This window comes from Anabrus simplex, chromosome 1, assembly GCF_040414725.1.
Source record: "Anabrus simplex isolate iqAnaSimp1 chromosome 1, ASM4041472v1, whole genome shotgun sequence".
Classification (NCBI taxonomy): Eukaryota; Metazoa; Arthropoda; class Insecta; order Orthoptera; family Tettigoniidae; genus Anabrus; species Anabrus simplex.
The window spans coordinates 1,577,385,584-1,577,397,601 of NC_090265.1; the positions used below are offsets into that span (position 1 = coordinate 1,577,385,584).

General features: G+C 37.4%; 1 protein-coding gene across 1 annotated transcript in view; it reads right to left on the reverse strand.

Moving 5' to 3' along the window:
• The window catches only part of LOC136858552 (ATP-binding cassette sub-family F member 1), a 133,043-nt gene that overhangs the window by 45,280 nt on the left and 75,745 nt on the right, over window positions 1-12,018 (reverse strand). The window contains exon 5 of the mRNA XM_067138171.2: window positions 8,860-9,092. Within this exon, the coding sequence (XP_066994272.2) occupies window positions 8,860-9,092 (233 nt within the window). The remainder of the gene's footprint in view (window positions 1-8,859; window positions 9,093-12,018) is intronic.

Below are 12,018 nucleotides of genomic sequence, written 5' to 3' on the forward strand. Positions count from 1 at the left end.
TTGACATGGCCAAACCATTTCAAACGGGCCCTTGTCACTTTTTCATTCAGGGATGGGTACACACCAGCTTGCTCCCTTATTCTTTCATTCCTTACCCTTTCCCTTTTTGTGTTCTGTACCATAGTTCGTAGGAACTTCATTTCTGCGGCTTGTAGTTTGCTGTCCTCTTGTTGGGTTGTTGTGCAGGTTTCTAGGCCATATGGTATTATGGGGGTGAAGTATGATTGGAATAGAATCTGCTTTGATCTTAAGGGAACTTGTTCGTTCCAGAGGAGGTTCCGAACTTGATGGTAAAACTGAGCTGATTTTTGAATGCGGTTGTTATCTCATGCTGTATTCTGTTATCACTTGAAATGATGCACCCAAGATATTTATATTGGTCTACTGTTTCCAGTTGTACCTTCCAGCATTATTTTTCCTTTCTTCTTCTGCCTGTTGACAGACATAGTAACAGTTTTCGATTTACTTATTGTTAATCCGTGTGCTTTCAAATGTTCATTCCAGGTGTTCAGCCTCTCTTGGACTTCCTTCTCTGTATTTCCCCAAATTACTACATCATCTGCAAATGCAAATGTATTGATGTCCATATTGTTCTTCTGCTTAATTTCTTTCATGACTTCATCCATGACAGTGATAAAAAGTAATGGTGAAAGGGTACTGCCTTGTTGCACTCCTTTAGTGGTTTGGAACCAATCAGAATTACCGTTTCCTATCTGTACGCAACTGTAGCAGTCTTCGTAAAGCATTTTAACTTTCTGGATAAGCCCTTTGGGTACATTCTTCTTTCTTAAACATTCCCATATAGTCTTCCTTGGAACACTATCAAATACTTTTTCGAGATCCAAAAACACTAGTGTTAAGTCTTTGCCCTTCTCCCAATGCTTTTCTAACAGTATTCTAAGTGCAAATATGAGATCGGTAGTTGATCGGTGTTCTCTGAATCCATATTGTTCTTCCTGTAGTTGTGGTTCTATTATTTTCCTTAGCCTTTTTTCAAGTATTTTCTCAAATATTTTCAAACCATGAGACAATAAAGTGATCCCTCTATAATTGCTACATTTCTTCCGGCTTCCTTTTTTGAAGAGAGGTATTATTATTATTCCCTTTTTCCAATCATCTGAGACTTTCCTATCCTTCCATATTGCATTAATTACTCTATGAAGCCACTGTATTCCTATTGCACCAGTTGCTTTGATCATATCTGCACTGACTTCATCAAATCCTGTAGATCTTTCTTTGGGCATACTATTAAGGGCCGTCTCTACTTCCTTCCATGTTGGCGGACTCTCTTGGTCAGGCTCATCATTGCAGCTTAAACTGACCTGCGTGGTTACATCATTGGAGTCTTTCCCAGTACTGTTGTATAAATTATCAAAATAGGATTTCATGATCTTCCTTATTTCTGTCTCCTCCCTAACTATGTTACCATCTGGTTCCTCTATTGCTGTTATGTGTTCATTGTCTTCTTATATTTCGTATTGTTCGGTAAAGTAGTTTAGAATTAGCTTTGCTGTCTTGCTCTAGTTTATCTGTGAAATCAGTCCAAGCTTTCTGTTTTTCTTCGGCCACAATTTTCTTTACTTGTAACTTCTGATCTCTGTATTTCTGCTGCAGTTCGTTTACTCTAGATTCGTTCCTTTGACTTCCTTTTTGCATTTCTTTGTCTCTGGCTTTCCTGGTTTCATTTTTCACTTTCACAGCAATCTTCACCCGATCGTTCCACCAAGGAGTTTCTTTTCCCTTCATTTTGCTATTAGTTTTACCACAAACTTCTAATGCAGCTCCGACAAGGCTTTCTTTGAATCTAGTCCACCAGGCTTTCACTTGGTATAACTCTGACATCACATATGGTCTTTCCTGCTTCATTGTCAGATATAAAATAATCTATCAGAGTTTTAGTATCTCCATTCCAACTGTATCTTGTTAGTTTATGACTTAGCTGCTTCTGAAACCAACTGTTGTTTATTCTCAAGCCATTCCTTACACATAGATCTAGAAGACTTTCTCCTTCTGGGTTCCTGTCTCCATAACCATGTGGACCTAGTACATTTTCATATCCACGCCTGTCTGATCCAACTTGGGTATTTAGATCTCCCATTATTATGATATTTTCCTCTCTTTCTATAGCTTCTTCTAAATCAGTTCGGAATTGTTCTTTTTCCTCTTCGTTACAGCCAGTCTGTGGGGCATATACCTGGACTACTGTCAGCACACTCTTGTTAAGAGAGATGTTCAACTTAACAATTCTTTCATTAACATATATTACCTCACTGATGACATCAATGTCCTCTCTTAATATAAAACCTACACCATTTTTGGCTTCTGTTTTATTTCCATTCCAATGTAGTTTGTATCCTTTTCTTAGCTTTTTTGTTCCTCTTCTCTTCCACTTTGCCTCACTCAGGCCAAGAATACACAGGTTCCTCCTTTCCATCATATCTATCAGCTCCTCGCTTCTGCCAGTCAGGGTCAGGATATTTAATGTTCCAATTAAGAAAATATATGAACCAGAGGAATGGCATGCTAAAGAAGAAAGTTATCTTACTCCCCAGCTACTTTCCGCCAATATTCAGACAGGCTGTTACACTTGGTACGACCGGACGAGTGGGCCGTGTGGTTAGGGGCGCGTAGCTGTGAGCTTGCATCCGGGAGATAATTGATTCGAATCCCACTGTCGGCAGCCCTGAAGATGGTATTCCGTTGTCTCCAATTTTCACACCAGGTAAATGCAGGGGCTGTACCTTAATTAAGGCAAAGGCCGCTTCTTTCACACTCCTAGCCCTTTCCTATACCATCATCAACGAAAGACCTATCTGTGTCAGTGCGACGTAAGGCAAATTAAAAAAAAAAATACTCTGTACGCAGCAGTAATTCTATCTAATGGAGATGAGTGGCAACAGAAGACAAAAAGCACATCAGAACAAACAATAGTCAACGTAATGTTACTGTTGATCAATTTTATGAGGTTTCTATATTATAGTCCTTTCACATTTAGTATTCTTTCGACTCTGTGATATTAAGGCGTCTTATAAAATTATTTACAGAGTGGACTGTAGTTCCTTATTCGCCAAATTTACATACCAATTTCCATTAAATTCTGTTTACCCATTTTCTTGTGACTCAGCGCTGATATGAACTTAGTAACAAAAATCCAAATTCATGAATATCTCTGTAATCATAGCCGGTACGATAACAACGTATCTTTCTCCAAACTACCATTTCAATCAGCGTGAATAAAATTACTTATGGCCTAGATTATAGCGACTTATTCCCCGAAATTGCATACCGATTTTCATTGAGATAGGACCACTGATAACATAAATATTAGAGAATTTAATTTTAGTCTTTCCCCTAAACTACCATTATTCTCAGCTTGAATACAGTTATTTACCACCTAGATTGTAGCAAGTTATTCCTAGACTTTGCCTACCGATTTTCGTTAAGATACGACCACTAATAACAAATATTTGAGAATTGAATTTTGGGCCTTCCCCTAAACTGCCATTTCATTCAGCGTGAATACAATTATTTATATCCTATACTACAGCTACGTATGCTCCAACTTCGTATACCGATTTTCATTAAGATACGACCACTAATAACATAAATATTTGAAAATTAAATTTTAGGCATTCTCTTAAACTACCATTTCATTCAGAGTGAATAAAATTATTTATGACTAGGGCAAGGCATTTAATGACCAAAAAATAGCAAGAAAATGCAAAATAAAAAATGCATTTGTGACCTAAAAATGGTTTAAAAATGACACAAAATTGGAAAAAATGACCAATAAATTAATCGTAAGTCACTTATTTATTAATCCTTTAAGAAACAATTAGCTGATTTGAGAGAGAATTTTAATGGATGACAATGCATTAAGTTTAAATTATTTTTGTTACTAACAAAGTAAATACTACTTTGCACCCCTGGTGAAAAAAAATGAAATATTTTAGAACTGGCATATTCTTCAAATACTCTCCTAGCAAATAGGTGTCATTTAATTAACAAAGAATATTTAAGAAAACAAACTTCAGTGGCTATTTACAATAAACTCCAATTGAAATGCACAATAAAAACTTTGCTTAGGTTCTCAAATGAAAACTATTGCCTATTGTCTGCAAGTGACGATTTGTACATGGAAAAGCTTCTCTCTACCTCAACTGAAACAATTGGTGCATACTGAAAACAAGCAATACCTCCCGGATTCAATTCACAGTCGGTAAGAGAAAAATTTTCACCCGACAATGCTTTGCCAATAGAACACAAAGTTTTATATCCACTGTTCTTTTGCAACACCTTATTCAATTTCATGGATACAACTTCGCCCACTTTACCACACACACAATTCAGATCATTTACAACTTTACACACAATCTGCAGCTGCTCCACTAGTGGCACTTGGGATTTTTCTAGAGCACTTATTGCATTAGGAAGGGATCCGAAATTTGTTTTTATGTAGGAAAGTTTACCTGCAATTTCTTTGTCAGCCAAGAGTTCCTGGGCTGTTTTTATTGATCCAGCCTCAGTTTTGTCGAAGGAATCGACCACTTTCTTTACAACTTCAAAGTTCTCGCAGTAATAACAACAAGCCTCAATCCACGTTCCCCATCTAGTCAAAACAGGTGAAAAGGACAAGGGAATTTCAAGAGCTTCTGTTTTGAATGCTAGAACTCTAGATGGGGCTTTTAAAAACACTTTCTTTATGCACCCAATTAACTTGTCAACTTCAGGAAAATTATGTCGTACCTCTTCCGCGGTCCAATGTAACGCATGGGCTAGGCATGTGACATGCACCATTTTCGAGAAGAGCGCTTGTAACGAATTTGCAGCCTTTATCATGTAGGGTGCTGCATCTGTTATTAAAAGCAGCACACTGTCATTCCAAATGCCATCGGGCCACAATAGCCTCAAAGACTGGTCAAACAGTTTGCTAATTGTTGACCAGTTAGCTTTGTCCAATTGCTCACAATGTAGTAGAAATGGTTCTCCAGCATTCCCCGCTTCCAGGACGCCTACAATAACATTGGCTATATATCGTCCCATACTGTCTGTTTCATCCATGCATACCCATATGTTTCCGTCTGCTACCCTTATCCTTATTTCTTGTAACGTTTTGTCATAGCATCTTCCAACGTAGGTTCTTCTTAATGTTCTGGGATCTGGTACAGATTTTCCAGTCTCCTCTTCTAAGAATGTACGCAGCTTTGGATGGTTCAATTTGTTCAGTGGAATATCGGCGCATAAAAATGATGTACACAGTTTCTCACAAAATGGAGAAAATGTTGAAGATTCACCCAGTAGTGTCTGGTGTAAGCCACGGTTTCTTTTATCTTCAAGTCGCTGCACACCACGTTTATGTTTTTCTCGCGACACATGTTGTTCAGTTGTAAACTTCTTTTCTGCTGAAACTCGCACATCACACACTTTGCAAAATAATATTTTCCCATCAGTGGAAAATATATTTTCTCCATATTGTGTAACAAATTGTTTTAATTTAACAATTGTACTTCCTTTAACTTTGGCATCTTACAGTATTTGTCAACAAAGAATTCACTCGACTCTCAGCACGCGGGCGACTGACTTCCTTCTTATCTAGCTGAAGATAAGGAGCAATGGCCAGCTTGGGCGAGTCCATTATGCGTCTTACATATAGGGGAAGCAGGTACTGCTTATAGTATGTTTTCTTGGAAGTGCAATCGAGTTGAAAATACTCTTTCCTTGAAAACTAGTGGCAGCAGGGTATGTTGCAAGTTTACGTTCTTTCTTGAGCAAGGTATTTGTCTAAGTTAAACATAATAGACAAGTATTGTAAACATACATAATATTAATTAAATATCCAAATATAACGAAATATAACACTTCCCAGAAAACAATTAAAAATGCCAAAAATGACCATAAATTGCTTCAAAAATGACCTATCTTTTGTAAACGGCAAAAAATGAAAAAAAAAAGCCCTAACAAATTGCCCTTATTTAATCAGTCAATTTATGAAACACATGTACATATACTCAAGCTATATTTTGGCCTTCATAAAAAAAAATATGCAAAATCATCAAATGCCTTGCCCTATTTATGACCTAGATTGTACCGACTATTTCTCTCACTTTCCATACCAATTTTCATTACATTTTCTTCAGCCATTTCCTTGTGATGCATGTACATACGTACAGACAGACAGACAGACAGACCAACAGACAGGAATTATGGAAAATTAAAAAGTATATTTCCTTGTTACTGTGGACACGACTGATACAGAAACACAATCCTTCTTAAATTCTGAGCAATGTACAGACTAAACTCTTATTTTATATATTCATTTTTATAATTTGTATCTGCTACCGTAATTTATGTACTGTTTGTATCTTTTATTTACGTCTTAATAAATCGTGGAGTGATATAAAATTTTTGTTTATGCCTATGTTACTCCTTCGATGCAAGGAATTTTAGTTCATTTCGTTTTAAAAAAATGATCCTTCCTAAAATTAGGGTGCAGGCATTATTCAGTGGCGGGGATTATTCGCAAAATACGGTAATTAGTAGGAAGTTCCGAACACTGGACACTAAAGACGTTCAGGATATAGAAAGAGAATGGGTGGCATACAGGGATGCTGTAGTAGCAACAGCAAGGGAATGCCCAGGAACAACTGTGTGTAAACATGGGAAAACGCGAGCATCTTGGTGGAATGATGAAGTGAGAGCAGCCTGTAAACATAAAAAGAAGGCTTATCACAAAATGGCTCCAAACAACAGCTGAAGCAGACAGGGAATTGTACACAGATGAAAGAAGCAGAGCGAAATAAATAGTTGCCGAGTCCAAAAAGAAGTCGTGGGAAGATTTTGGTAATAACCTGGAAAAACTAGGTCAAGCAGCAGGGAAACCTTTCTGGACAGTAATAAAGAATCTTAGGAAACGAACAGTGTTTTGGGCCATTCAGGTGAACTCATAATAGATCCCAGGGAATCACTGGACAGGAGGAAGAAATATTTTGAAAATCTTCTGAATGTAAAAGGAAATCTTAATGGTGGTGTCGCGAAAACAGAGCTCAAGGGGAGGAGAAAAATTATGTTGGTGAAATTATGCTTGAGGAAGTGGAAATGATGGCAAATGAACTCCACTGTCATAAAGCAGCAGGAATAGATGAAATTAGACCTGAAATTGTAAAGTATAGTGGGGAGTGAGGGATGAAACGGCTTCAAAGAATAATAAGATAAGCATGGAATGTTGGTAAGATATGTTTAGATTGGACAAAAGCAGTAATTGCACCTATCTATAAGCAAGGGAACAGGAAGGATTGCACCAATTATCGAGGTATCTCACTGATTAGTGCACCAGGCAAAGTATTCACTGGCATCTTGAAAGGGAGGGTGCGATCAGTCATTGAGAGGAAATTGGATGAAAACCAGTATGGTTTCAGACCACAGAGAAGCTGTTAGGATCAAATTTTCAGTATGCGCCAGGTGACTGAAAAATGCTACGAGAGGAATAGACAGTTGTGTTTATGTTTCGTAGATCTACAGAAAGCATGTGACAGGGTACTGAGGGAAAAGATGTTCACCATACTGGGGAACTATGGGATTAAGGGTAGATTATTAAAAGCAATCAAAGGCATTTATGTTGATAATTGGGCTTCAGTGAGAATTTATGGTAGAATGAGTTCTTGCTTCAGGGTACTTACGGGGGTTACTCAAGGCTGTAATCTTTCACCTTTGTTTTTCGAAGTAACATGGATCATCTGCTGAAAGGTACAAAGTGGCAGGGAGGGATTCAGTTATGTGGAAATGTAGTAAGCAGTCTGGCCTATGCTGACTACTTGATCTTAATGGCAGATTGTGCCGAAATCCTGCAGTCGAATATCTTGCAACTGAAAATAGGTGCAATGAGTATGGTAAGAAATTTAGCCTTTTGAAGACTAAACTGATGTCAGTAGGTAAGAAATTTGAGAGAACTGAATGTCAGATTGGTGATACAAAGGTGCAACAGGTAGATAATTTCAAGTATTTAGGATGTGTGTTCCCCCAGGATGGTAATATGGTATGTGAGATTGAATCATGGTATCGTAAAGCTAATGCAGTGAGCTCGCAGTTGCGATCAGCAGTATTCTGTAAGAAGGAAGTCAGCTCCCGGACCAAGTTATTTTTACATCGGTCTGTTTTCAGACCAACTTTGCTTTACGGGAGCGAAAGCTGGATGGACTCAGGATATCTTATTCATAAGTTAGAAGTAACAGACATGAAGTGTGAGAATGACTGCTGGTGCAAACAGGTGGGAACAATAGCAAAAGGGTACTCGGAATGAGATAAAGGCTAAGTTACGAATTAATTCGATGGATGAAGCTGTATGCATAAACCGGCTTCGATGGTGGGGTCATTTAGGGCGAATGGAGGAGGATAAGTTACCTAGGAGAATTATTGACTCAGTTATGGAGGGTAAGAGAAGTAGAGGGAGACCAAGATGACGATGGTTAGACTCAGTTTCTAACGATTTAAAGATAACAGGTAGAGAACTAAATGAGGCCACAGCACTAGTTCCAAATGGAGGATTGTGGCGACATTTAGTAAATTGACAGAGGCTTGCAGACTGAACGCTGAAAGGCATAATGGTCTATAATATGATGTACGTATGTATGTATGTATGTATGTATGTATGTATGTATGTATGTATGTATGTATGTGAGTTTATATTATTCCAAATATATAACTTTCAATGCAATACACCTGTGTCTTCTGTATACTGCAGGAACACTTTCAGTTACATGTTTTTCACACACACTTTTCCTCTTCAAGGACCTGAAAAATGTATTAGTGAAGTTTTACTGTAACTTATTCTCAAAGCTGGGAAGTTCTTTTTGAAGTACTTACTTGTCTAGCCAAATGACGGCATTAAGGTCTAGATGGTTTGTAGGTTCATCCAGAAGCAAGAGGGTAGGCTCGATATACAGGGCCCTGGCTAAAGATACTCTCATCCGCCAGCCTCCAGAGAAATTCTTTGTGGCACGATCTTGCATTTCACGGGAGAATCCTAGACCAGCTAAGATTCTACGAGCACGAGGTTCAGCAGAATCGGCTCCAATAGCCTTCAGCTCTTCATATACCTGCCAGAAGCCAATCCAACAGAAGTTAAGGCGAATAGTCATGTATGAAAAATTCTGTGAAACAATATTGTCATTTACTGCAAAAATTATATCTGACTGATGATGGTAGATTTTTTTCACACATACTTTTTTCTCTTCAAGGACCTGAAAAAGTATTAATGAAGTTTTACTGTAACTTAATCTCAAAACTGGGAAATTCTTTATGAAGTACTTGTTTTAAAATATATGATGGAGGAAACACACCATTTTCCTTATTAGAGATGTGTAATACATGGCATGAAACATCCAGGGGAACAAATCAAACTCCATTCAGCTTCATGATAAGTGTCTCTCATGCATAAATGTTTAACTTCTATCTGAATGCCAAATATAGTTCGATCCTATTTTATGTAATTTTGTTACTTGTGTTTTTAAAAAATATGTCATTTTCACCAGAATGTCAATTTATATTAAAATATGCACCAGCTCTGATGCATTTGCATGCTTTGACACAAATGTTTTGCCTTTTAAGAAAATGTGAAATTAAGAGTGACATCAATGTCATCAGATTCCAGATGAATCTCAAGTAGTAGCGTGAGTAAACAGAACTGCATTTTCTTTTTCCATACTCTTGTATTTACCATATTTTGGGTTCCTGTATGCCTAAATAAAATTTAAGAAATGTGATATGTACAGTGAAACCTTGTTAGTGCGTTCCTCATTAACACGTTTTTCTGCTTAGTACATCATAAATTCAAAGTCCCAACTCTCATCGTATTAAATCTATACAAGAATAACTCTCACTTCTCACGTCATGAATTTTCGTTATTGCGCTTAGTACAATCACATTTTTCCTAGCCCTGAAAATGTTGCTTGTCATCCCTTGTGAAAGGAATGTGATTTATAGCTCGGATAAAAAAGAGCCCTCGCTGTAACAGGAAAAGGCCTTGAATTCCTGAACTTCACAGGGTAGTTGCACCTTTGGGAAGCAATTTGTTAGCCTCAGGAATGTTCAGTCTTGCTTGCCGTTTACCAGCAAGATTGCTGAATAATACAGTGAGTCTGTTTGTGCTTGTATTTCACATTCCATTCAGAAATTAAAAGAAGACAAAATTAAAATCTATCCGAAAGTGAACTGGTACCCGCATCTTTAAGCGTGCAGAGGTAGCGTGAAACTCGCACCTTCGAGTTTTGACTCGATCATTCGAATTGGTCAAATTGAATTTTATTCAGTTTCAAAATGGCAGCCAAAGTTGCAGTTGCACATGGTCAAGTGTAACCTCAAATTCATTGTCTAAGAGCGTAACCAGAAAATCAAGTTTAACAACCAACTGGTCCAAAACAAAAGGCTTCTGCTACAACTTGTTTTAGAAAGACTGTGATCTGCAATAATACTTGAGATTTTCATGGTCTCCCCCATGAAAAGATTTTCATATTTTTGCTGTCTGGTGTTTTTCACACTTTTCAGTACAGTGTTATTTTATAATCCTCAGCAGAAAAGGTTTTTCATATTTGTTCTCTCATATTTTTCTTACCTTTTAATATTCTCCTCTCATCTTTAAAAATGGTAGATATACTTCTCACTGTACCCGCGAATACACGACGTAAAATGCCGTCACGCCAGAAAAAATTGTATCTACTGTTTCCATATCGCTGAAGGACAGGTTTTATTCATGTATTCAGTAGTACGTTTTCTCGCTTAATATTTTATTTTTGCTTGTTCCCTGCAGAAACATCTTAATGAGATTTTACTCTATAGTGTTTTCATTCCTATTTGAAACCTATCCTATCCAAACAAGTTAATTTACTATAAGTCTGTATCTTAACATTGAGTAGCAAAGCAATGATCATTAACCTTAGCATGTTTTATTTAACAGTTTTATAAGTTTTCGGTATGCACATCAATTTTGTGATCAATCAATTTATCATTGCAATGGATACCATATTAAAGGCGCTAAAAGAAAAGGGGCAACAAGACTTAAAAGCATTTGCATTTGCAGATGATGTAGTAATTTGGGGTAATTCAGAGAAAGATGTGGAAGAGAGACTGCAGGGCTGGTGGAGTCAGGAGTTTGAGAGAGATGGATTAAACATCAACAAGGCTAAAACAGTAGTGTTGAAGGTATAGAAGGGTGACAATCAGCCAGAAATCATGCTAAGTGGCACTAAGCTGGACAGTGTCACAGAAGTTAAGTACTGTACTTGGGTAGTATAATGTCCAAGGATAACTTAGCTAAACATGAAGTAAACAGTCGAATCAGCGAAGCAATACATTTTTACCTCCAAGTAAGACAGCTACTATGGGATAAACAAGTAACACTCAAAACCAAGATGACACTGTATAAATCATACTACACCCCTATCCTCGCATACAGTCTGAGAACTGCTACATTAACAAGAAAGGACAACAAGAAACAAGAAAATCTATGTTTACAGCCTTTGCAATCAAACATGCATTCACTTTATTTTAGCGAAACAAAGACCATTGTAATCCAAGATGGGATGTGTGTTAGTTTATTTACATTCAGACTGTACAGTGTGCCCTATATTTGAAACAAATATTAGTCATACAGTCAACCACATGGAGTTGTGCAGGTTAAAGTATCTTAAACCTGCACATTGACAGGACTTGGTCAATTTCATAACAGATAAGAAAAATGCAGCTGACAGGGATGCCAAGGTGACTGCTGCTGGCATGCAGCAAGACTGTTAACCTTTCTCATTCCTCTCTCTTCAACATCCCATCACCTCGCTGCTGTTATGCCAGGCCTGGTATAAGAGAATGTGATCAGAACTTCATGTGGTAACAATCTTTCTGCAAATCTAAAATATTAAAATATGATATCACTGTATCATAACTCAACTTATATCATCACAAACAATTCCCTTTATCCAGATGTAGCAATATCAGGGTAAATATGGCTCCTCTCCATTTTATTCTTTATCT